Here is a 27,716-nt window from a genome sequence, read left to right as displayed (position 1 = left end):
TCTATTCAAGTCGGATCTTTTTTTTTTTTTCTTTTTTTTTTTTTTTTATTTTTTCACGCCTATATAATATGTATTATATATTACGTTACTTGCCGAAATTGGTAACGTCGTTATTTCACTCCCACGCGCCTTCCGCTTATAATTCGTCATTTTGATGTAACAACTTCGTATGTATGTACACACATACATACACACATCCATACATACTACACTATATCGCACACCCAGTGGGAAATACATATTTGTACGTATCTACATTCATTCGCTACAATTGGAATTCCCGCTGAGATCTGAATTTCAGAGATAACCAGACCGCGTGACACGAGCGTTATGTACTCGTCTAAATTAATTTATTCATTTTTCGTTTTTTCTTTTTTTTTCTTTTTGTTATTCATCTATCTCCCTCTCTCACTCGCTGTTTTCACTGTGTTTGGCACGACAGTATCACGTAAAAATTCAACAACGCATGCTCCAGGCCTCTCTCTCTCTCTCTCTCTTTCTTTCTCTCGCTACAGAGATAATAGGACGATTCCCGCGTTGAAAAAACATTGCTGTTTATTCATATGTTTGTCCGTTCAATTGCTTGTTTATTTATATTTTTATTCTTCATCTTCATCAATTTATTTCGAACAAACACCCTGCAGACTTTACACATTATGCTACACATTACCCCTATAATAACTGATTAAAAAGCGTTAAAAAAAAAACGACGATTTATTTACAGTGATGTTAGGATGAAGTAATAATAGGTATATGTATAACCGAGTCCACGCTCGGCTTGATAGAATTCAACACAATATTCGCATGGTCCCGGAAATTTTTATAGCAATCTCAAGAGTTTACCAAATATATAATAACAATAACAATAATAATAATAATGATGATAATAATTATTATTATTATAATAAGGCAAAAATCGAAATGGCATCTCCTTGCGCAGGGATCAGAATATAAAAATTACTGCAGAAGGTCGAAGAAAACCGGGAATCCTTAGAAAATAAAGGGCAGCGGCGGGATGAGGAGCGGAGGGGGGGGGGGGGGGGGGTTGGAAGAACAGAGGGGATGGCGGGGATAAGGGTAAGGTAAAATATGCAGAACCCTTCCTCGTAGGCATCGATTGTATCCTTTGCAAGAAGGGTCTTCCTTCGTATACCATACACAAGGAGAGGAATTTGCTCGTAGCGATCTTTCCAGGACCCCGCGTATCCTCTCCTGAGGGAACACGTGTAGAGTCGCACAGCTACACATTACGCATGTATAGGTATTTGTGTGTGTGGGTGTATGATGGTGTGTAGGTGTATACCCTCTGTACGTACACAACCAGCTACAACGGATCCAAGCGAGAGAGGGAAAGAGAGAGAACGGCCCGCGTAAAAGCATAAAGGCATTCCGGCCAACAAAGCACGCAATTATTTCATTCCCAAGGAAAATGTTTACGATATTAAAACTGTCACCGCTCCCAACTCGTGTAGAATTGCTGGTGTATAGTTGGGTTGTATATAGATGTGTATATAATATATATTCCCGATCCCCCGGATCCTAATTTCACCGCCCACTTCCGCCTCTCTTCCCCTCACCTCATTACCTCCCCTAGGTTTTCTTTCGACCGATTATTTATCGCCGTATTAGCCGCCTCGACGATCATTCGCAATTGGGTCAACGAGATTTGCGAATCAAGTGCATGAAGAGCTGGGATCAAGTCGGTGAAGGGGGAAATTGTAAGATGATGATATGATAAATGAGGAATTTATTTATGATCTCGTAAAATTTTTAACGACATGTTTACACAAACACGTGGAATAATATTGTTTATATTATATCTTAGCGAATTTTCATTTACCTGAGATACCTAATAAATTCAAGGAATGTGATCGATACTGGCTTGAGAATTTTACGCGATGTCTGTGTATACTTGAATTTTTGGACCAACGAAAAATAATGTCAACAGCTTTGGTGTCGGGAAACGGAGGGGAAATCCTAAAGCAAATCGATACTCGGCCAATTCGCATGTTTTTCGGGGTAACAAAGGTTGCGTCGAGTTTTGTTTTTTTTTTTTTTTTTTCATCAGAACTGTTACATGGACAATTTCACACAGGCCAAATCCGTCTGTATTGATGCGATTCAGGGATAGATTTACTGGAATGTACTTGCATTTGTGCAACTTGGGATACATTTCATTGGTTTATATTTGTCACATTGTTTACGATTGGTCGATTCTTCAATACATACTTGAATAATTGTGGACCACGAGGCAAATTTTTCGATCTGTAAAATGTATTCTGAATTACAAAAATTCGGGATAAGTCATGTTGAATGTGCCTTGAATTATATAAATGGAGGCTGATTTAGCCTATATGTACTCCGAATTGCATAAATGCGGGCGGATTTAGACGAAATGTACCTCAAATTGCATAATTTCAGGCTGATTCAGGTTAAATCTACCCTGAATTGCATAAATACAGGCTGATTCAGACAAACCTTACACCGGATTGCATAAACGCAGGCTGATTCAGTAAAATGTACCCTGAGTTTCATAAATATAGGTAGATTCAACCCAACGCTAAATTGCTCGTTCACGTAATATTTCCTGCACGGAATAATCCAGTATCACGTTGATACGTAAGAATTATGTCCGCACGTGGCAAATAATGGTTATACAAACAACACAGGGGAACGTTAAATCTGTTTCATGTGAATGAAAGTGGAGGAGAGCCTAAGGAAAAAGAGGGTTGTCGCCGTATTCATTTGACGATAAGCAAACGGCGAGGCATCGTCGTCGTGAGTTGTGACAGAGCGAGGGCGGAGATAGCCGCGGAATAAAAGAGAGAAAGAGAGAGAGAGAGAGAGAGAGCGATTGAATGAGTGGAGGGAGGAGGAGAGAAAGAAGGTTCATACGATTGTCCCTAATCGCGAACATGAGGTATAGCAAGTTTCCGCAATCAAGATTACACCTCATCTCTTCTTATCTTCGGCAAATTTTTTTCGATTTCCGTAAAAGGTAATTTGTTTGCGATTTTTCCTATCCCTGTGTATAATACACGTTATATGTGTATGTATGTATGTATGTACATATGTATATATATATATATACACACACCTGTATATGCATTATGTCGAAGGGTGAAAGAGAGCCGGGCGAGTGTAAATTTTATCGTAAGAAAAGCGCTGTATACATATATATGTGATTTCGCCGGGGGCGGGGGGGGGGGGGGGGGGGGGGGGGGGGGGGGCGCTGGGTTGGGAAAAGAGAATCGCGAGGGGGCGAGAAAGTAAGAAAGCACTCGACTGGCTCGAGCGGCGCTACGCTCCGACCATTCTGCCGATTTAATAACGTAAATTGTACTCCGGGCATTAGCAGTTCCGTCACGAATTTTTCTAAAGCACACTATTGAGTGTTCGCGTTCATGCCGGGAATACAGAGCTTCTTGAGGGGGGGGGGGTTGAAACCACCCGACGTGCCCCCTTCGGCCCTTCGACAATATTCGTATCCCGTTCACCTGCCAGTTTTGCCTCTCGGTTTGACCGTGCAGCGAGAGGAATCTGTCGACGCGTTGGTTTTTCTTTTTCTTTTTCTTTCTTTCTTTCAATTTTTTTTTTTTTTTTTCTTTTTGTCTCAATACTTTTCCTTTCTCTTCTTATTTCCCTTCTTTCCCCCCGAGGAACGTTGCCTTTTTGTCTTTCAATGGAATCCACCGGCCGCTGTTATAGAACGAGGGAGAAACAACGCACCGCAATGTGGGAAAACTGGGATCGGAATTTGCGGGGGTTTCTATGGGTCACCCCGCGATCCCAACGGCGATAGAAACTAAGTCGAGAACTTACTTTAGGCTCAACGTTTCTTCGAGACCATTTGAGGAGGACCCTGAAACCCGCCCATTAACCCCGTATAAACGAACGATGCGAAAAGCGGGAAGTAGGAGTTTAACAAGTTTTTATTCGGACCCTAGTATCTCTCTCTCTCTCTCTCTCTCTCTCTCGCTCTGAAGGAGAGTTTTGGATTCGCGAAAACCAAATGACGTGGAATAATCATGCCACTCATATACCTATAGGTATATACATAGAAATCCGCTGGAGCGAAAAATGTAAAAATTGTCGGAAGAACCTTCGATTTTTTAACTCCGAAGAGACGAGACTCCGGAGTGCAAAACGCGTATTCTGGACAGGTATAGGAAATTTCGCAGAATCGTATTACCTCAAAGTGGCGGACATCAACTTTCGCCTCCGGTATATTTGCATGTGAGTAATGACCGTCTTGCGACGTGTCTAAAGTACTGCAGTAGTCACGGGTGTCAGGAATGGTGCTGCAAAAAAACTTGGGCGAGATCCCGGATCATCGTTGGATAAATCGTATGTTGTGTAACAAGGGGGAAAACTCGGTATTTTTGGGCCGAGCGTAAGTTTGCAATATGATTCGTAGGTGAGCCGAAGGCCAATATTGAAAATACGCGACCCGAAAAGTCCGTTGCTTCCTTGTTGCGCACGATTTTTTATATAACAAGAGTATGTTACACGTTTTTTCATCAAGCACGAAACTGAGGTTAGGGTCGCGTAATGTCAGATTTTTTTTCACTACAGCGCATGCGCAGAGTGCGGAAAAGACCACTTTCAACTCCTAGGACTTAAAAGTGGTCTGTTCCGCACTCCGCGCATGCGCATTCGCACACTCACTCGACCGTCATAGAGAATGTTACTTTTTGTGCGGAAAACGTGCTCGCGTTGTATGACAGTACATTTTGACCTGTACTTTTTATCACGAGAGACAAGAAATGGCGAAGAATTTTGCGATTTTGAGGCAAGACTGGTGAAAAAATGTTTTTTTAGTGTGTGACCGTTAGTGAAAACCTCTATAATTATAAGAAATCTGAAGATTTTGGGGTGCGAAAAAACTGAGACATGTAGATAACAAGAATCGTTGTTAGTGTGATAAAAAATAGTGTACCTATCTAAAAATAATGAATAATTGTGGAAAAACAATATTTTCACTTTGCAATCGACGAACGATAAATCTTCCTTATCACGTGATACTTGTAAGAAAAATGGGAGGAAGATCTTGACGCAAAAATGTGGGAATCATTTTGGTGAAACATTTTCAGCCGATCCCCTTCGGCTGGGGGCGGAAAAGCGGCGTGTATTATGTTGTAGGATTTAGTGTTTCCCGTCTATTTCCAATGTCGGATGGTTTTTTCTCCCCCCTCAATTTTTCGGACGGCGTAGATTCGCTCCGCTTTACCCGCACCTTGACAAATTGGTATTTTTCGCCCGCTAGTCCGTGCAAATGTTCGGGAATCACGTGTCATAGCGTAATTCCCATATCCCGAAACTGAAATGGCTCGTTCGATCGCTTATTTCGTGCCCTCTAATATTACGGGGTTCTCAAAGTGTTTCAGTTTATCCCTGCAAACCCCCGTTTCCGCTGTTACGAATTTTCATGACGCATTACATATACAGGTATAAAAGACTCTCGCGAGGCTGATTAATGTCCCGGTAATTCGCCGAGCTCAACTTGAATAAAATACGCGTTAAGCTGATGAATTATCGCGCGACTCTCGTCTCATCCCGTTTCCGCCTTTCATTTTTCGCCACCTAAATTCGTTATGTAACGCCATAATCGCCCAAGATCCGAAAGTGGACATTTTCCGCTTCGTAAATTCGCAAATCATGCGACATGCGGTTTTTCTTCTTGAAAGAACAAGCGGCTTTAGACTGGCCATCAGCCAGCCCTCCAACTTCCCGTCCTCACACTGCAGGTTCCAAGTTCATAGAGAAAAAAAAAAAAGAATGATATCCAATTCGAATTTCGAACTACAAATTCAGATTCGTGATTAACGATTTTAAGGCCTTTGGATTTTTTCTTATTTTTAACCACTATAATGGACACACCGTTACAAATTTTGGAAGTTTGATCTTGGATTCGTTATCGGTGATCCAAAAAACCTCCGCCTAACAATTTCTACGAAAATCGGAATATTTTTAGATCTCTTTCCATCGTATTAGATCGCCATTTTCGATTTCACAATCTGACTTCAGATTCGCGATTAGTGAGCCAAAAAACTTCACGGTACCAATTCTCATTCAAATCCATTCATCCATCCGTAAGATATCGTCATTTTTATTCAATTTTTTGGAATTTTATTATTTAAATACTTAAATTAGTACCAAACCAGGCAAAACCAAAATCTAACCGGTTCTAAGTTCGGAAAAGCCGCGTCGATTGAGACCAAAATTATTGAATTTTAGTAACTCGTCCTCGAGATATCGTCGGACAAATAAATTGATAACGTACATCTGCGCACAGAGACGTCCATTTAAAAATGATTGGTCGTGGTTCTCTAAACTTCAAAACATGGAGATCCAGTAAAAGCTCAACTTTTCATTTTCAGTATGATTACAACACCTTATTTTTCTCTACGAAAATAGAGAAACGGGAAGTTCAACGCAAGGGCCTCAATAAAAGAGGAAAAACGAGGTAAAACTGGCAACGACCTCGCGCATTTCTCAGCTGATTGTCAGACGGTTTGCTTCTGCGGCCGGCATGCGTGGACGGAAAACGCATCCGCGATTCGTGCTGAATGGAGATTAACTCGGAGCCCCGCAACAGTGGGACATCTATAACGCAGGGTCGAATCATTTATGCAGCGGTTGCAGAGCCGGCGAGCAATCGAGTCCGTTGAATTCTGTTAATTGCGCTGCAGCCGATTGGCGGAAATCCAACGTGTTTTGGGTCCGTTTGTCCGCAGCGGATCGTGCCGGTTGAATGCCGATCATTAACACGTTTCGGATTATCTTGTATTCTATAATTCAATGGTACAGCCTGCAGCAGGATTTTCGGAAAAAATATCCACCGACGGGACACGACGACGCACAGCTCGAATAAGGCTTAGTGCCTACGAACTGTGGCGATAATCAACCGTTAATTGCAACTCCGGTAATTCCGTTCGAACGGCGGCCGCAAAGCCGGCTACAAATGCATTATTAAACGCGATTAGAGAGGGCGAGGAACGAGAAGAGAGAAAGAGAAAGAGAGAGAGAGAGAGAGAGATAGTTTTCGAGAAAGGCTTTTCAGCCTCGCAATTTGTCATGCGAACGCATTGCACTGTGAAAAGAATTTATTTACTGTTAAAAAACGTATATTTTGATATGGCGAAATAAATGTTTTGGTATTGTCATCAAAGGAACCCGTACAATCCTTACGGAAATTGGCTCTCGGTCGAATTGGATGAATTTTCAGTAGGATTCTACGGGGTCCTTATAGTTGAGTCAAATAATGATCGATAGGAGTTTGTTAATAGTTAACCAGTCACATTTGGTTGAATTAAAATTTGACAACAATAACGAAACATTTATTACGCCATATCGAAATGTACGCTTGTTAACAGTAAATAAACTCTTTTCTCAATGTGCAAACCACGCCACGTGTCAGTAAAATGCGTGTTAATTTTAGCCACTCGTCAAAGCGTGTCTCGCGGAAAATTCATTTTTCAGTATGTTTGTTAAAACTCGTAATGTACATTATAACGGTGTAAACTTGTCGTTTCGGACCCTCGTATAAACGATGTTGAAATTTGTGAATTTTCCCTCGAATTTAACGTTCAGGTAATGGAATTAGTCGGTCAGGGAGAGTCGGAAAGTTGTGAGAGGGAGGGAGGGGGAAAAACGAAAAACAAAATTGAATGTTAAATCAGTTTCATTCGATTCTAGATCCGAGCAGTGCAGGTGATAAATTAACCCGAGAATCGTGTTGCGAAGCTGTACAAACTCGAGCCAAATTAAAAGGTCGCATATCACAAAGGGGCAAATCTATTCTGCGGTAGCAGCAGCAGCAGCAGCAGCAGCCAAGGGAAGGATGGAAAAAGATGGGTGTAGAAAAAGAGAGATAAAGAGAGAGAGAGAGAGAGACTGCAAGGTAATTTTCTTTTTATAGGTAGCAGAATGAGAAACCGCTCGCTCATTTAGATTAGACGAGATTCTCGATGGCACCGTAGAGGCGTCTTTGCGAAGTTATTTCATCGCAATTCTTCGTCTGGGAAAACATTGTTAGTAATTTAATTAAGATCTGGGAAGAAGGAGAAGACGAATGAGAAGGAGAGAAGCTGGCGGTGTAGGTTATAGCTGGAGCTATATCGAACTACCCAACTACCATCCGAACCTGGGTATACATGCCTTTCCCAACGTTGCGGGGGAAATTGTTTGCAGGAAATAAACTTTTCTTATTCGAGAGCTAGCTGCAAAAGATGTAATGCAAACAAGCAACGCCGCGCCCCGAGACGCTCAGAAATATCTCCTTCCGTTTTCTTCGCTCGGTTACTCGTCGCTCAAGAAATGCTGTCCTCGCTTTTTCCCTCGGTAGTGATTATTAATTCAAAAATAGAAGAGAATTAAGATCAAGAAGACAAACACGCCGCTTCAATTTTCCTCTACATTTCCGCACTCTCTGTATTTTACCTAATAATTAAGTCGAACAGCTTTGTTGTCGACTAATCTTTAAACGCATTCAAGATTTTGTCGTCAAATTTATCGGGGTTAAACGTTAACACTAATTGTTTTTGCGCAGTTATTTTGACAAGAACTTCCTTGAAATTAGAGCCAAGAAAATGTAATATGAGGTGAGGGAAAACGTTGTGCAAATGAGTCGATTTACTTTAACGGGACGTAAGATGACGGTGAGGAGAAGTATCTGGTGGAAAGTTGATGAAAGATAATACGAAGGAGAAGAGAAAATGGGAGAGAGAGTAAAAAAAAACAGTGTAATGATAATATTCGTTCGGATTCTCGGCCATTGTCGACCGTTCGTTTTATTCCTTGGTAGACAATAGGTCGTAGGAAAATCAGCGGAAGAAACATTCCTTTCACATTTCAGCCAAAGTTTAACCCCCGCCCTCCTCTTCCACCTTCCACCTTCCATCCAGTCTACAGTAATCAACGCACCTCATCCCGACCTTCGTCATCGTCTTGGTCGTTTTTTTTATCTTCTTCTTCTTCTTCTATTAGTGCTTCAGCCTCGAGAGCAAAAGCGGGATGACAAATGTCAAAGGTGCAGATTTGTTAGAGTATTTTTCATCGGAAATAAAAACGGCGTGAATAGAGGAACGGGGAAGTAAGTGAAAAGGAAGGAGAGACAGAGTGGGGAAAACAACTTTTGATTGCTATAAAAGGCGGACTTGACAGGCACTCCGAAATTCAGAGCGAAATTAAAACTTGGAGTAAGCTTCAGGATTATAACGCTTCGGGGGAGGGTGAAAATTATCCATTAGACGAGCGAGGAATCAAGCTGGAGAAAATCTCGCAACGTCTCTTTGGACTTCGCAGAATCCTTATGGAAATTGGCTCCCGGTTGAATTGGCTGGATTTCCAGTATGTAGTATAGTACATATCCTCCCGAGTCAAAAAGTTCTCATGTTCACGCAGACGCGTGAAAAACAGGACAAGTCGATTGTTGCAAGAGTCGGAGGGTCTCGTTCTTCGTGAGAAATCCGACGTTGCACCTCCTTCCGGTAAACCAGCGGGTTCGTGGATGGAATCAACGCGTCGATGGAATCGATCACATCTTCCTTTCTATCTTCGAGAATCGACCGAGCAGTTTTTTGAGTGATTTGTTTGATTTCGCGTCCCCTTGCAGCTTTATAATTTACAAAAATCACCAAGTCCATAGATATCAAAAAATCTGGACACCTTTCTTCCGAAGCCTGTATCTCGAAAACTATTGATTTTTGGGAAATGTGACCATGAGAACTTTTAATCGGGAGAACATGTACTAGAATATACTGAAAATCCGGCCAATTTAACCGGCAGCCAGTATCCATAAGCATTCTGCGGGATCCTTTGAAAGCGACCATTGAACAACTTACCCTACAGACACTTTGGCTTCCAAAATCCATACAATTCGATCGGGAACCAATTTCTATAAGGATTCTACGCGTGAAATTCCGTCGATCAGCGGCTGTGAAACCCCGTTTGGACCGAAGCAACAAGCTCTTGCAGTACAATTTCTTGAGGTTGGACCTGGGATTTTGTGCTCAGTGTTGCGGTCTGGATCCCCGAGTCTGTATTCAAGGTCGGTGAAGTTCACACGCTCGAAACTAATTTCCCAAATGGCGATTAAAACGCGATACCTTCGAAGCCGTTTCGCCACCCGGTATAAACATTAATATTCATCGAGTACTCAGACTAGGTACAAACTTCTCGCAGTCAAGACTTTAACAATAAATTACTGTGCACTCCTTTGTCTGCGGAAAATCCGCCAGCGCCAATCGACTTTCTTGCCCTGGGATTAATCAGTGCAGAATAATTGTAATGTACATCCGGTGTTTAGTCTCAGTCGGTTGATTAACACTTTGAATTTTCATCGTCGAGGGAGAAATTGTGACTACATTATTGGAATTAGATCCGTTTCTTGAAGAGGGGCTTCTACTTTACTGGGCCGAAAAATTTACGTTCCATTCTTTATCAATTTTTTATGGAAAAAATATGAAATATAGAATGTTGATATCTCGCATGCTTGCTAAGAAATTTGACAGGCACGTGTACAACAAATGACTTCATTAGTTGAACCAGAATGAAGAAGAAATGTTGAAAAGTAAAAAATATCTTATAAAGACCGCTTAGTAAGCATACCAAATATCAACATTCCATATTTAATATCTTACGCATAACGTATTGATGAAAAGAGGAAGACATTTCGAAACCTCCCTTAATGAAATGAGAATGGTCGGCTTATAATATCTTGGCAGTTCACGAATGAGCTTGCGAATTTAACCCTTCGATTGAACACTCATCTGTAGCAGGTACAACATCGAAATAAATCAGTTTATAATGATTTAAAATATGTAGGGACGAAACGATTAATAATAGTACAAAAAAGCATTTCCTCTTCCATTGGACTGGTGAAAATTGTCCGACCCTTGTTTAATGGAAGGGTTAAATTCCTACTGAATTGCCAGGACCGTTCCCAAGATTCGTGGTCCGGTAACGTAGGTTTGTAGGGTAAGGAATGTATATTCGTGAAAAAATGTCTCCTCTCAAGTGAGGGGCGAGTCGTCGGCAGGGTCGCTAACGATCCGCCAACCCACACAGTGGAAACGGGCAAAGGACATGATGAACCTACTCTCCGAGTCGTCTTCGTCGTCGTCGTCGTCCCGTCGCGTCGCGTTGTAAATTGTGTTTCTGGTACAGAGACGGGCCTGCCATGAGGATCTTTGAGGACAAACAGAGAGACAGACACCCAGACAGAGAGGACGAAGAGGAGGGTGGAAGACTCGAGTGTGTTTTGTTGTAGGGCTCGTTTGCTTTGCACGGGCCATCGAACGCGCAGAAAAGCTACTGCCGGGTGACGACGTTGGAAGAGATAGTGAGTGACAAAGAGAGAGATGTGATGGTGCGAGGGTGTGAGGGTGTGAGGGTGCGATAGTACGATTGTGCTTGCGTCGTTATCCAGGCATCAATCGCCTCCGCAACAACGATTCCTCCACTAACCTGACCGACACTGTGTTTCCTCTGGTTCCAGGTGAAGAGGAGTTACAGTCGGAGTCATGTTGGAGCCCAGATCCGAGGCGGATGGTCGCCTCTGCCTACGATGAGGACCTTCGAGGCCTGGGGGTAATGGCTGAATCTCAGCTTGGCGGCAAGATGAAACTTGCACCTGAGCTTCGCGACGTCCTGATCCTGATTCTAGGCCTCCTCTTTATCGGGCGGGTCCCTGAATCCCTGGCCCTAGACCTCGGTGAGTTCTCAAATTTTTACCCTGCACCCCATCCAGTTCCATCCAGGAACCAACACCACCACCACCACCACCGAGCTTCTTCGTACCGTGCCGACGTGCAATTACCGGTATTTTACTGGGAGTATACGTCGAGCCGAGTCGAGTCCTTTGTGTACTGCAACGCGTCGACGAGTTTCCGTGACTCGTCGGCATTGTGTGTACCTACATTCAGCAAATGAAACGTCAACCGCACGATGAATTAACAATTCTATCTTAACGCGGGCGTTTAACCGAGAAACAGACAAGTGGGCACCCTCTGCAAAATTCTACCCTACACATCTTCCTCCTCTAGAACACACCTACGCGTACAGGTATTATTATACATACCCTTGTCTGTTTCTTGCTACCGCGGGCTTTTTTACACGTCTTTTACACGGGTTTCGTCGCGAGAGTTAATTAACCGGAGCGAGTCACGCTGTGACACTGCCAGCCAACGGAGGAATCCTCCTACCGCGTTTTTCCATCTCTCGTCCTCACACTCGGAGAGATGTTTAGTCGAAATGACCATTTTTCAACTACGTTATAAAAAAAAAAAAAAAAAAAAAAAAAACACCTGTTGGCTTGTACAAATGGTTAACTTGACTGTGCGCATAATGGTTAAATTAACTACATAGAATAGTCAAAATGTTAATTGCACAGGCACACAAAAAAAAAAACTGGTTTGTACCAAAGACTAGATCTATGAATTCCCATGTATTTTGATGTGCTGAATCAGAACGCGGAATCAGAAATAATCGAACACACTTCGTTTTTTTTCTTTTCAAATATCAAAAAAACCGTCCTTAAAATCGGAAAATTTACTATGAAGGAGATCAGCATCATATATCGTATTAAATTAAAAAAAAAATGGTGTAAATTCAATCATTTCTAACCCCGGATTCGATTTCAGTAGGTTAAAGTACATGAGAATTATTAGGTCCAGTCTTTGGTACAGACCACGTTTTTTGTGTATACCTGTGTTAATTTTACAGTTCCAATTCGAATTACATTTTACCTAGTCACATGCCAGAGATTCCTTCTCATCTCGTCGGATGATACGTGTCATGTATTTCAAAATGATCGAAGACTTTGAGACTCATGCATATAATAACACGAACCTTCGGTCGACCTTTGATACGTGACATCAAATCGGACGCCGAATCAAAGATGCAAAATTCATACCTTGTTGTTAACATCCCCCGAGTAAACATTCGTAAACACAACGGTTTCAGCAGCAGTTTATAATCGTCGATGAACCGTTTCGATTGCATCCGGTACCGTATGATTAAATTGTAGCAAACTGAGTCAATTAACTATGCAGGGTTTCCAGTATACTAGAATCACGAAAAGCTGGAGGAGCACGTAAACCGGGGTTGAAATCAATAACACACGGGGGGTACAGAACGAACGAATAACCAACAGCAGTAGGGAACGCGAACGGTGGGAATGACGAATTGCGGACGTCGTTCACCACGCCGGGGAAGGACGCGCATACGTCACCAATGAATAGTTTAACACGGGAACAGAGCCCCACCTGCATCCCGAGCTCAAAAAGGTGGATGAAAAAAAAAATAAAAAAAACAAAAAACACACACGCAGCGCCTCCCTTCACTGATGAATTTTTCAATCGAACGGACGCGCTTCGCATTGCTCATTCCACAGTTTGTCTCACCTAACTCCGACGGTTCCCGGGTGAAACACGTGCACGCGTCCCCTCCCGCGCCCTTAGGAATTAGGGGTTGTAACTTGAACACACAGAGACACACACGCACGCACGCACTCGTTACAGGACACGGGAACGACGGAACGCGATGGACTGCCGCATGGGGGTACCGGAAGTTGGACTACGTAATGCCTTCCAACCGTTCCTCCTGGACCGAAACATTTCCAGTCACCCTGTTCCTCCTCCTATATCCCCTTATTGCCATCCCCCTTCCCCCCCCCCCCTCCCCCGCTACCCTCGCTTCGCTGCAGGACAGGATTCGTTCTGCTCCGACTAATCCCGGGACCACGGCTGCATTCTGCAGTTTTGAAACTTCCCCCGAGCTAGCCAGCTAGCCAGGCATTGTAGCGAGCCGGTAACTTGAGTGCACTGCACCTCCGCATCCCACCGCTGCCACCAATTTATCACACGGCCTGAACGCTAAGAGAAATTACCGCCCGGGCAATTTTTATAACTTTGTTCGTTCGTTTTTTCTTTCTTTTTCACTTTATCGTCCATTTTCAGTCCTCCTTTTGCCATATTGTCTGCTTTCTCTCTCTCTCTCTCTCTCTCTCTCTCTCTCCTTCACTCTCTTTTCCTGCTCTATATTTTTTATTTCTAGAAGAGAAAGAGGGAATAATTAGTCACTTGAATAAATTCTCGTTCTCTCGTTATATTCACTGCTGGATTATACAATGCGCCCCGGTGGTTACCTTCACTCGACTGAATATGTCACCTACCTTCTCAAAAGTCTTTAAATCGCATATGGCTGCTTCAACGAAGTTACGAAGTTGCTGAACTTATAGTATTATGTGCAACTATCGGAAATTTTAACGTATGAATTATTATTACTGATTGTTAGAGAATTACAAAGTTATAGAATTTCCTGTCACCTAATTCTTTGTTCCTTTTTTTTTTTTTTTTTTTTTTTTTTTTTGTGTATTGCAGGGCAATGTACCGTGGCCCTGGGGATGGAAAATGGGGAAATTCCTGACGACGACATCACGGCAAGTTCGATGTACGATCCAAGCCTCGGACCGAAGCACGCAAGGTGATTAAATAAAACTATACTTATGCAAGTTTTTGTTCGTCTGCGATTGCACCCTTGCTGACCTTGCTTGTATGTTCGCTCGAGGGTTGTTATCACATTTGTATCTCCGAATGTTTACCGATCGTGTAAACCGCTAGTGAGGCTCGTTTGGAGGGCCGCCGGATGGCGGATATTTGCAACCTGGTTTCGGTTATAACGGTCGCGGGAACCGAAAGCAACTGTATAAGCAACAACAAAGGAAACAAGACAAACAAGAAGAGGGGGTGGGTCATTACGGTCCAAACTACAAGATACACACGGGGAGCGCTCGAAGAGCCTTATATATCCACCCCCTCCAGCCCCTCCGCCCCACCATCACGGTGTGTATAGCTGAAGCCAAGAAGGACTGCCCTACAAATTACCCCCAATTTTGTGTAAATTCCCGAAGCTCGCCTCAGCATAATACCTGTATTAGGCAAGCGGGGCCGAGCTCTTACCGGCAATAAATCTGTATTAAAGCAGTATTTTGCCAAACGGTGAAAGCTCCCGGGCGTTAACGGCTCCGAGACAGGCACGAGGTACGAAATTTTTCAGGCCAATCACTGACCTGTAATACCGCTTTCACAACCCTTTTTTATACAGTTATACTATACCTAGATATTGCGTATGGATACCTCAAAGAATTTGGTCACGGCCCAACTTCAAATTACTATACTTAACACTCGAGATTGGAACAGGGTGGCTACACACCTTGAAAACCAGGAAATGTTTCAGGGTGTTTAAAAGGGGTCATGGAATAAACCTGGAATTGTTGGGCAATTTTTAATCTCGTCATTGAAAATACTGAAAGTATCATTTTCTGTCACGAGAATTGGAAATAATTTTTTGAGGTAACAAGTTTTTAGATCCTGGAAATCCTGGAATTGTCATGGAATTTTATTCCCCCAAAAATTTGTGGCCATCCTGTGAAACCTTTGATTGATAATTTCCTTTGTAATCAACACGGTTCTGTAAAATATATTTGCCAAATTGTCACTTTTTTTTTATCGTTCACTTGTATCGAAATTGCAAAATGACTATATCCGGCGAAATTGCATTCCGCGCAGGACGATTTTTTCTCTTTCAAGTTTTGTTTCTCTACTTCGTCGAAATTCTGATTTTTAACCGAGCACCATGAATCCGAGCAAGGGATGAAAAATCGATAATACTGTTCTTAAAAAACACGACCACCCTGGTCCCTTTTTTACCTACCAACCGAAACATGCGTGCCTCGACAATTTGCAGAGAGTGGGTTGGGGTTAGAAAGTGAAAGCTTGCACTTTGAGAAAGTTTTCCATTTTTTTTTTTTTTTTTTTTTATTTATTTTATTTTCTCCCTTTTGTTTTTCGTCCTTACCCCTCGGTTTTCATCCGTCTACTTATTTTCTCGCGCACTCTGACTGGAATCGAATTTTCGCGTTCATGCGGACTAAGGACATATGGACAAAAAAGAAACTAAGAAAAAAAAAAAAAAAATAGATCGGGGGAAACTGAGGGGTAGGAAAAAAAACCCTGGAAAGAAAGAAATAAACGACCGATCGGTTGAAACGATAACCGATCTTGATTCCCGTAAATTCTTGGGACCAATTCCTCAGCCATCGAGGCTATATGTATATACCGTATAGCTTTCATCTGTGCTAGAAGGGGTGGATAGTGGATACGGTGGAGTCCGCGTGCAGGAAGGGATGGCAAAAACTGTGTTTCTTGTCGCGTTTCCGGTATATGTAGCATATACCAAGCTGCGTGCCTACATAGGTATATGTATACATGCCCACCTAAAAGGTACACACACTCGTGCTCACATGCATACATACACAGTCACGTGAGTATACCCAGTCAGACGGATGATCCGCAGGGCTCCTCGAGACAAATCGAGGCCTTTATCAAGGCAGCCATATAATAGGCGGCATTGGTAAGAATCGAAGCCCGGTGACGTGCGAGCATTACTCAGGTGTTGCCGGGCGGGTAAAATAAAAAAAAAAAGAAAGAAAGATGGTCGTCGACTTATACCTTATACCGATAGCTGCAGGGCAGCAAATTCGATGGATGAAATCGGAACCTGCGTCTGGTGGCCCGCCACGTAGCACGTATCGTATGGCTTTCACCGCTGCGACAAATGGTCGGCAACCCACCCTTAACCGTGTGATGGAGGTGTCATGTCGTGGGGATGAAGCGAAACCCCGAGCGTGCATCTGTACTACCTTTGTATACATACATATATGGACATTTATTTATATATATATGTGTGTGTGAGTGTGCGCGCGTAGTATATACGAAGAAATGTATGTATTGTACATATCTACCTAATATATAATGTATATACATGCACGTGCGCGTGTGTGTGTGCGTTTGTGTGCGAGGTACGCAGATGCGGAGTGTGTCCCATTTGTAACTATCCACATGTAGAGACGTGTCGCTCTGCCGCGTATCGTATCGTATCGGCAACGGTTTCCGCCACTTCCTGTACACAGTTCCGTATTTTCAGGGGTTGGAAACGGCGAGGTGAGTGTAGGTAACGGTGGGGGAAGAGAGACGCGCACGTGGTGGTGGTGGTGGGTCACATGATTTACGGGCGAATCCTTCGCGTGGCGCATCAACGCAAATAACGCGCTGGTACTCGGATACACACATTGATGCGCGAGGGTATAGAATCGGTATAAGGGCGTTGAAAGGAGGGGGGGGGGGGGGGGGGGGGGTGGAGGCTTGATATTGTGTCGCGGAACCTAGAGAGGCTAACTCCGTATACACCCATACCAGCTACGTCGCGTACGACGAAGGTTTGGCATAAATCTCGAACGCGAAGAAACGGAAAAAAAAAAAAATAAAAACGAACCAAAGCGTCATACGTACCGTTCTTTTGATAACGAAACTCGCGCATCCCCACCCCCCCCCCCCCCTTCGAACCCTCCTTGCACTTTCCTAGAGCGCTTGTGTTGGAGGTATAATAGGGCTATTCAACGGGCACGCACGAACAAGTACAAGCAGAAGTTGGTGCAAGAAGAGGGTGGAGGGGGTGTGAGACGTCACCTTGACACGGGCCTGAATTGGAAGAGGCATTACTTCACCCTGTCACCACCCTGGTTCTTGACAAATCCTTCTCGCCTTGCTGCTCGAATCACTGCGTGGAATTAAAATACCTTAAACAACGGGAGTTTGACGCGTGATTTGACAAACTCTCAACTTCGTCTTCGATCGTTATGTTTCACTCGTACGATTGTATTACAGATTTCTTTGGTCTCTTCTTTTTTTTTTTTTTTCACTTACTATTCAGCCCGAAATTCGGGCATACCGAAGGCTTAACAATCCTTAGGTGTTGTAACTTTAGGAACCGTAGGAATTCGGGTGAGAAAAACAGAAGGGAGCGAATGAGACAAAGAAAGAAGAAGAGAAGAAAAAAAAAAATTGAAGAGGGAGAAACCGCGACAAATTCGGAGAGCCTCTTGCGGTGAAATTGTACGGGTACTCGGTGCGAGATGCAGTAGAATCGGCCGGGGTAGTTTTGACTCGGGGGTGGAAACTGGGCCACGTCAGTCGAAAACTTTTAGGCAGATAGTGCGGAACTCCTCAGCCGGGCCGCATCCATTATCTATAATATATACCGGCTTTTGGAGAACGGTGAGAAAAGCTCCGATGAATATCGTGAACGGGTCTGAATTCACGCGACGTTGTTGTATTTGTTTTATTTTTCAAATTGTTTATTAATTCTCTCCTTCTTTGTTTATTGTAGAAAATTTGATTGTCCCGTGTCGTTCTTTTGATTCGGAAAACATCGCCGGATTTCCTTTCGATCGGTATAAAACCGTTTTCCAGGAACACCTCTCTCGTCCGCGCATCGATCTGATTCGAATTCCCGTATAACGAGAGGTTAACGAAAGTCACGAGACGCGATTTTGGGAATTCTTTTATCCACTCGCTCCTTGTTAAGCGTATACTCGTATTTCTACACGCACACACATCGCTTCAATGCCCTTTATCTCAAATGCCGTTTGAAGAATTCCTCAGGCTGACTGGCCTTCACCCTCAACCTTTTAACGACGATCTTGTCGTATTCCGCAGATTGTATGTCAGGCTCCCTGATATGTATAATACTCCTCGAGAGTCCCTTTCTCGTTTTTATTTTCAATTACTCGTATCTTTCTTCCATCTCCTTACGCAGTCTAAAGGCGAAATCAAGAGAGAACAAAAAAAAATAATAATAATAATAATAATAATAATAAATAAACGATATTCAAATACACAAATTCAGGGTTTGATAAAACGAGTAACGGCGACAAAAGAAAAAAAAAAGAAAATTACTAAATTGATAAGTAAAAGGGAGAAATGTACTCCTGGGGGGGGGGGGGGGGGGATTTCGGCTGAGTATAAAAAATCGTCAAGGGGGACTTGAAGCAGGAATTTTTACGGGTCATTTAGCTGATGGCATATTTCGAGGCCGCGCATTTCTGGCGGGCATATTCAATAATACCGTACGACGACCAGCAGCCGCTACAGGACACATCGGGATAGCCGGGGTGTCACACCCTCGTGAACCCTGGCCAAATGTAGTTGGCGAATTGAGGTGGAGGTGGATGAGGGGGGGAATGTGGCGACATGCCGATCCGTGTCCGATACACGAAATTATCGTGAAACGTTGAAAAGCAACCCTTGGGGATGCTGGAGAGATGGCGAAAAGCGGAGCTTTCGGATCAATCTGCGTGTGAGAAGAAGCGAAACGTCGATTTGTTTCGCGCGTCCGATTGGTGAGAATAATTTCTACGATATTTCGGGAATCGATGAACAAAAATTTGCCGGAAATCTTTGTTACGTATGTATTATTTTTCACGACGAAATAAAAAAAATTAACTGCCTGAAAGAAATCGCTACGAAGAAAGAAAAGAAAAGCCTACATTATTGTACAAATTCGTACGTAAAAGCTTAAGATTAAAAAGAAACGGTACAAACTTTTCGCGTAGACTGTGTGGATAATTGTAAAAAAAAAAAAAAAAAAAAAAACTGGTAGGTCTTACAATTACAACATCAAAGAACACATCTACAACCTTGGGTTAATCGAAGTAATAACAGTTATTCATGGAAAAAATATCGCAGAAAAATATTAACTTTTATACAACAAGTAAAAACTACAGCGAAAATGCGATTAAAAATTTTACAACGATCGTCTACGTGCAAAAACTACGCGAAACTGTACAAAAGTTTCCGTTCAAAAAACCACGATCGTGTTTTAAATTTCCTTGAAATCAAAAGCGCCAAAATAAAAAAAAAAAAAAAAAAAATAAAAATAGGTGTGGATATTTTTCAAGAAAATCGGTAGTAATATTTTTTTTTTTTTCTTTTTCTTCTTAACCGCACCCGCTACGAGGGTCGGGGAGAAGGGGGGTCGAAATATTACCGAGGGACATGAAACACCCCCGATCGATAAAGAATTCCACGTTTTTTCGCCTCCTCCCCCCCCCCCCCCCCCCCCCGCATTCCTCCAGATGGTCCATACACGCGTACCACATCTCGGTATTCTCTCCCCTTCCTCTTCCAAGATTTCTCCGCTATCTGCACACCGGGAGCGGCGATGAGATTACCTTATTTTTTGGGGGATGAAGGGAGGGAAAGATCCGAGTGGATGAAAACCGCCGAGAGTGTATCTGCTCTGTAAGGGAAGGAAATATTTCCAAAACTTTCGGCCGAAGCTCGCAAATTTTATCAAGTTTGAGCCGAAAAATTTTCCTCCGCCCCTCCGAATCGTACCTAGCCCCCCTCCCTTATTATACTCCTCGCGACAATATCGGATCAAAAGTTTTCCGCATCTGTGTAACGCGGCTATGGGTGGGTGGTAATAGACTTCTGCTCCTCCTGAAACCCGGTATGGTGCTCCAAGTATAATACAGTCTTCTAACTTACCGGTAGAGACGGTTTTTGTCTTCTTTTTGCAGTACAGTGTATAAAACGTATAAAATAATTTTTCTGATACAGATCTGATGAGTAATTTTTCTGTAATTAAGTATCAAAAATTTGATACTCAATCACAACTGCTGAAGATAAAAATACAACATACTGTAATTGTTATTAATCAATTCTCGTAGATTACACAGAAATTATAAGAAACGTATTCTGACGTGTAGTTTTGTGAGTAATTTGATCTAAATGGTAGAAAATTCACGAAAATATCAGTCAGCCATATTTAAAAATGAATTGCAAAGTGTGGCAACGTCGGATAAAAAACTTTTTTTCCATTTATTAATTTTTGTTCCTCTCAAATCGTCGTAGTTGTTTCAAAATTGAGTTGTTTCGTTCCTCATTTTTTAAATTTATCAATGAAACTCAACTAAACACTGCCAACAACAGACATCTACTACATGCGCTGTTGCCAGATCTATTTTACGCGGGAAAAAAATACTTGAGTCACAAAACATTTATTTATCGTTATTAGTGAATAAATAATTAGATTGATCCGATTAGAAGTGATCTTAGGTAACATCTAAATTTCAAATACTATTTTCCATGCTCACATTTTTCATTTTAGTCAAAAAAAAAAAAAATATATGTTAGATAACTTTATTATCACTCACGGGTTACATACTGTCCATATATTACCTTGAGATAAAAATGTGTCTCACACGTGTATATAAAACAATGTATATATTAGAGAGCCGGGGATTCAAATCGTGAGCATATTATTCGACTGAAGAAATGTTTATTTATTTTTTTTTTTTTTTTTACTTTCCACCCCCTCGCGCCTGTTTTGTATTCTTGCGTCAAACTTCTACGGGGTCCGTGTCTCTCAGCTGCGCAAAATTCAGCCCTTTTCCACGTGTCCGTCACGTCGTGACTGGAATTTCGATTCGTAAAACGGAATGTTGAATGAAAAATGCTCTTGAGTGTGCCAGAAAGAAAAAATACTTTCATACGTGTACATAATACGTATATACACATATTTTTCTCGTTCAACAATAACCAGTTCTGTAAAAGTATTTTCATACTCTGAAAACTTGTAAAAATTCAGTTAAAAGCTCGTTTCGTTCGGATGCGACTCGAAATAGAGAAAGAGAGGGGGAGGGGGGGGCAACAAAAAAAAAAAAAAAGAAAAGAACGAGTTCTCGAAAAATCACTAAATTAGGATGATTACGTGAGGAAATGATCCTGCGAAGGTTCAGGCGGCTAATTAACAACCCTGTCTATATGCCTGTAACACACCCGCTCACCTGCCCTTTATGTTTATAATCCTAACCCCCCTTCCCCTCCCCGTCCGATTTCGCCTTCCCTCGCGTGTAATTTAACGCCAATTAATATCTCCGCTGCCTCTTCCCGCACTCTTTTCATTATTACATAAACGACGCGCCCTCTTCTTTCGACCCTCAAGAGCAGCACGCGATTTTCCCCGACAACCGTATTTGTGAGAATATTTTTCGTTCGGGGTTAATCCGAATTTTTACATTTTTTTTTTCTTCTCTCATTCGTATCTTTTTAAATATATTTTCAAATCGACACGTTCAAGCGCATCTGTCAACCGTACCCACGTATCTGTGTAATAATTTCATTAATTTTTCACATTCTTGGCATAAAATATAACCCGCGTTTTATCTCCGTACATGCAGAAGACCTCCCGCCCTCCTCCCCCCCCCCCCCCCCCAGGATCTGGAGATGAAAAATTGCGACGAAAAAAAAAAGAAAAAAAAAATTAAACACCACGTACTCAACGTAAACGTTGCACGATAATATATCGCGAAGTAATGTATAGTATAATGTGAAAATAAAACAGCTGGCGAGGGGGGCGAAGGTGGGCGGAGGAAGGGGGGAGGGGGAAGCCGAAACAGAATTTGTAATTGAAAAAGAAGGGAGCAAAAAAAAAAAAAAAACATGGGGAAACAGAGAAAAAAAAGTCGAAAGAGTCAGCAAAAAGCTTATCAAACGTGAGCGTAAACCGGGAGAGTTTGGGGTTGATATACGCGTGTCAGAGGTGGGTGGGATAGGATGGATGAGATGAGGAGGGCGAGGTGGAAAGTGGCGTTATGTACCCACCCAGAATCTGTTGGAATAACGAGCTCGAGAGGAAAAGTACGACGGTCGGATGGTGAAAAAAAGGAGGAAATAAGGGGTGAAAAAGGGGGGTATGGTATCCGTGTACGTGAAAAAAACAATATATATATATATAGTGTATAGTATATATTGTGTATAGTGTATAGTGTGGTTGTACGTATATTAGGGTGCTTCGTTTGAGACGATTATTTTTTTTTTTTGCTCCATTTACGGAATATCACTCTAAGCATTTAAAAAAGAATTCTCACCAAAGATGAGCTCTTAATTTTAATTCTAAATACTCGCTAAACGACTTTGAAATTTTCCCATTTATTTAACACGTAAATTTCGATTTTTTTTTTTTTTTTTTTTTTTATCCAATTATCTAAAACAACGCGGCACTTAAGGATATTCAATCGGCTGTAGATGTAAATTACAGGGGATTCTTTGCTCTTTGAAAGCACCTACAGCCAATCTATGTTTTATGAACCGACTCGTCAGTAATAAGTCTTAAAACCGATTTTTTCTCTAATTTTATGGTTTTTTTCATTATTCTCGTGAACCAGTAATTTCACAGCAAAATTGTATTTGACTTCTTTGTAGGAAATTAAATTTCCTACAAAAAAAAAAGTCATGTAAGCAAAACCCGTAAGGCTAGTAGTTTAAGAGATACATCCAATTGAACATTGAAAAATTCAAAATATCCTCGTTTTAGCCTAGATTTCAGTACTTATTCATTAAATTATTGTCGAAAAAAAATTAATTACAGTATCGCTGATACAAAATTGTAATTGTCATTATTATGATTATTGGTGTTATTATTATCACTAATTTTTTTCAGAAAAAAAATTGAAATTTACGCGTTAAATAAATGGAGAAATTTCAAATTCGTTTAGCGAGTACTTGGAATCAAAATTAAAAGCTCATCTTTGGTGAGAATGCTTTTTTGGATGCTCAGAGTGATGTACCGTGAATTGAGCTAAAAAAAACAAATATTCGTCTCAAACGAAGCACCCTAATGTAATATGTATATATGTATATATGGTGTTACACCAACGCGATTGTCGCACGGCGGGCCGCTACGTAAGCAGAATTTCAAAGAGCGTTAAGATTTAACGGGTGAATAAAACACGTGTTGAATCCCGGGCACCGTTGTCGTCATCATCATCCTCCTCCTCCTCCTCATCCTCGTCGTCGTCGTCGGATAGTATAGGCAACTTGCCCCGCGTCTCCAGCCCCGTTTTGCATATTAATTACCGTTGATCCATGTAAGCGGTGCTTACGCTTGCCTCTTACATCCAAATTGCCGAGATTAACATTTTTGCGATTTACAATACGTCAAGGCAGGCCGATTTTTCGTTGCAAGAAATTTTTTGTTTTTTTGTTTTGAGCCGAGGGGAAATTTTGGTGAAGTTTTTTTTTTCTACGTTGCTTCGTATTTCGAAATCACAAGAAAACATGTAAGACAGGAAAGAAAGCAATAATACGAAATTTTCATAGAATTATTCATATTTATGGAAATAGAAATAGTGGATGGATAATTAAAAGTATTCATTTTAATGAAGCATCATTCTTTTTTTAATTTGGATTCAAGTTTGAATTCAGCGAGGAATATATTATTGAATATTTAATTTTGAACACTCAGTTCTGGTAGAGAAATAAATGAGTTGGAATACTTGAATGAAAAAATCTTACGCCACAGTTCAATATTAAATTATATACATTTCCATGAAAAATTTTAGCTTATATACTTTTAACATCGCGAGGAGAGAAAATATTCATAATTCTTATATCTGTTGACTTATTGAGCTCAAATTCGGATCAAATTCTATCTCGAGGGTTTTGTGGACTCGAATGATCAAAATTTCAGAAGTTCTCATTCGTATACGATGGGAAACTCTTGAATTACACCGTCAAGAAATTAAAACCGAAACTCGTTCCCCTGACTAATGAGCGTGAGAAAAACCGGAGCTTCCCAGAACAAAAAATGAAAAAATTGCCCAAATTAAGGAGTCAGACAATCTCGAGTGTAATTGAACATCGAGCTTATCTAGCAACAGGTATAAGTATAGTATAATCTACCTGTCCATGGGGTTAAATGGTAACGGGTTCTCCATTCGAATAGCCTAATTACTTCAGTTATGTGATAAGAGGTAGTGAAAGCGGTCTCGAACTTGAAATTAAAATAAGAAACGAAAAAAAAAAAACTAAGGAAAAGGAGGGAAAAAAATTAAATTAATGAATTCATACTCCTTGTATGGCAAAGCGCTGCGGCTGAATTCGCGTGGCCCAAGAGACAGATAACGAAATACTTGGGTCCTTTACTGAATACAAAATATACCTCATTCAGGGTTAGTGGTTGTACCTAAAGAAGAACCGAAGCCATGTGAAGCAAGGAGGAAGCTTGCCTAGATTGCTGGCGTAGCAATATAAAGGCTGGTTCTGGACGCAGATTCCTGCACCGACATCTTATCGACACTCCCAAGACACAAACCTTTTTACTAGTATATTTCAGACCAGAACCCTTTTTTCTACGTTATTCTAGATTTTGCGAACATTTGTGCCTTGGGAGTGTCGGTAAAATGTCGGTTACGGGAATCTGTATCTACAACCGGTCTTGTATTACTATTTATACAAAATATTTGCCTGGCTCAGGGTTACAGTACATTATACCTACAGGAGAATCAAAGCCATGAGAAGCAAGAAAGAAGCCTGCCTAGCTTACTTACGTAACAATACAAGGCCAGTTCTGGACACAGATTCCTGCACCGACATTTTATCGACACTCCCAAGTCACAAACCTTTCCACTAGAATATTTCAGAAACGAACCCTTTTTTTCTAGATTATTCTAGATTTTGGGAAGGTTAGTGTCTTGGGAGTGTCGGTAAGATGCCGGTTATAGGAATCTGTATCCAGAACCGGTCTGATATTACTACTTATAAAAAATATGCCTGGTTCAGGGTCACAGAACATTGTACCTTCAGTAGAATCGAAGCCATGAGAAGTAAGGAGGAAGCTTCCGGGCAAATCGATACCCTAAGCCTTGATACGTAACAGGCAGGCCGCACAATACGGAGAGAGTGCGATTCCGCCGTTATTGACAATAATTCTACCCCATAACGGGCCTTTCACCCGACACCGAGCAGCTCGCCTGTATTTCACTAATTCGGTAAGATCCCAGGTGTTATTTATTGCGCGTGCAGATATTACGCGAGGAAAATTAGCCCTACTTATATGCCTGTAAGTAATATTCGTTTCGTGCATAAGAGCTGACACTTGAAGAGAGTTTTCTTGCCTTCTTACCATTTTTCGGTCTAGATCGGCAGGTTCAAAAGATACAGCCGAAAAACGGTGACATCTTATCGTTTTTTCTCAACTGTTGATCCTATGATAATTTTTTAATATTGCAGCTCTTTGAATTTCTTACTATTTCGAATTTGGAGTCTATAAAAGCTTAAATTGTAACAAAAAGTGTTTTAGTCTTAAAAATCTCTAACCAAAAATAAAAAAAAAAAAAAAAAAAATCACAATAATTTAGGCATTCTTCTAATTCATATTCTCGAAGCCACATCCTAATAATTAAGCTCACTTATCGGATCGTGCTAAGCTCAAGCAGATTTTTCTTTCTTCACTTGGAACCAACCTGTGGAATGACCAAATAAAACCTGAGAAAAGTTGTAAATAAATACGACACTAATGAGTATATTTCATTCTCTTCAACTTTATTCCCATCGCACAACAATTACTCGATAGATTTCGATATCCTTAACGACGTGCTAGTAAAACTATTAACTTTTACGAAAAATTCCACATAATTTTATATCGCGAAAGAGATAAATTAGCGACGTATTCGGCACGATTCGACGTCGAAGTCAAGGCGAATTGTTGAGACCAGGGTGTAAAGGAAAGTGCTATGGGGTGGATATCCTCTCGGCTATTCCAGGGGTGGGTTGAAGGGGGGCTCCTGCAGCATGTGGTGGTAACGACGGTCGTCATTAGCAATGCTAATGCATCTTTCGAGCGATGAGGCGCGCGCCATCGCAGGTAATGCCTCCTCCACTTCTCCCCTGCAGGAAGCCAACTCTCCCCCGTCTGATTCTACTCGCCTATTATACATACGTAGGTATATCTGTACATACCTTATATGTATAGGTATAAGTACTATTCCTCTTCGTTCTCGTTTCTCCCCCTTTCTTCTGGGTCCGTGGTTTCCCTTACTTATATTATACCTATACATAATACGTACCCTTTACAAATCCAAGTGCATCCTCGGCCTGTCTGATTGGCTTCTCCATCACAGCAGCGATACGTAACTCTAACATATATATGTATGTGTATTATCTGTCTGACTCGCCATGCGGCAAATCAGATTTTATAAATTAACTTCGCATATATTATGTATATGCGGAGTTTATTCGTATCATACATGGATGTATCTTTATACAGAATATTGTACTGCGATTATTAATTGTACGATTTTGAATTGACCTTGAAAATTTTTAACAACGATCTTTTCAACGTCGTATCATTTTCATGTAACATATCTGAAATTTAATTATCACTTTACTTCAAGGTTGGAAAATTTTATTCTTCTTTTCTTATCTTTTTGTTGATCTTTGAAATTGATGGGTATCTTTCGATAAGTTTTATGATCGTATAAATTTAGATCCTGTACCATAAAAAAAAAAAAAACGAAGTTAAAAAATGCGAAAACAAGAAAGTCGAGATCACGTTCCAACCCAAGGGAGTGAAATTAAAAGGAATTATGAAACAAGTGCCTAATTGTAAATTAGCCTATAGATTTAGAGAGAGGAGGGAGTGAAATAAGACGCGTAACAATGAGCGTTAAATCCTCCGAGACTACAGTTTTTATTACACCGATTGTGTAATTAAAGTGGTGCAGCCGGCAGGCACGAGTGGGAAATTGCTGAAGGCTTTGCGAATATGGCTGCGGAATCGAATCGCCGTTTGATCGTTAAATTAGACAAGGAAGGATTGTCAGAGTAAGAAGGTACATCTCGCGGTACAGCCAATTAAGCTTGATTAGAAGGTTGTCTTTAATTGCTATCCCAAGTTCACTCTCGAACTGACTATACGTACGATATGTACATATACATATAACGCGTACATGCACCTATATACATGCCTATGCCTGTATTACCTGCAATACAATAGTCAGGTTACATATTCTAAGGATCAAGTGGAGT

The 27,716-nt window shown here is 41.4% G+C and overlaps 1 protein-coding gene across 2 annotated transcripts in view; it reads left to right on the top strand.

Moving 5' to 3' along the window:
- Positions 1-27,716, top strand: part of LOC124298079 (discoidin domain-containing receptor 2) — a 108,262-nt gene that overhangs the window by 44,334 nt on the left and 36,212 nt on the right. The window contains exons 2-3 of one of the 2 annotated variants that reach the window (XM_046749661.1): positions 11,501-11,716; positions 14,385-14,487. In XM_046749661.1, the coding sequence (XP_046605617.1) occupies positions 11,551-11,716; positions 14,385-14,487 (269 nt within the window). In that variant the 5' untranslated portion in view covers positions 11,501-11,550. Of the gene's footprint in view, positions 1-11,500; positions 11,717-14,384; positions 14,488-27,716 lie in introns of those variants that run through there. The other variant, XM_046749662.1, reaches the window with a different exon arrangement.

The sequence above is a fragment of the Neodiprion virginianus genome, chromosome 2 (genome assembly GCF_021901495.1).
Source record: "Neodiprion virginianus isolate iyNeoVirg1 chromosome 2, iyNeoVirg1.1, whole genome shotgun sequence".
NCBI lineage: Eukaryota > Metazoa > Arthropoda > Insecta > Hymenoptera > Diprionidae > Neodiprion > Neodiprion virginianus.
Note: the sequence above shows the minus strand (reverse complement) of the source record. Positions and strands in the feature narration are given on the sequence as shown.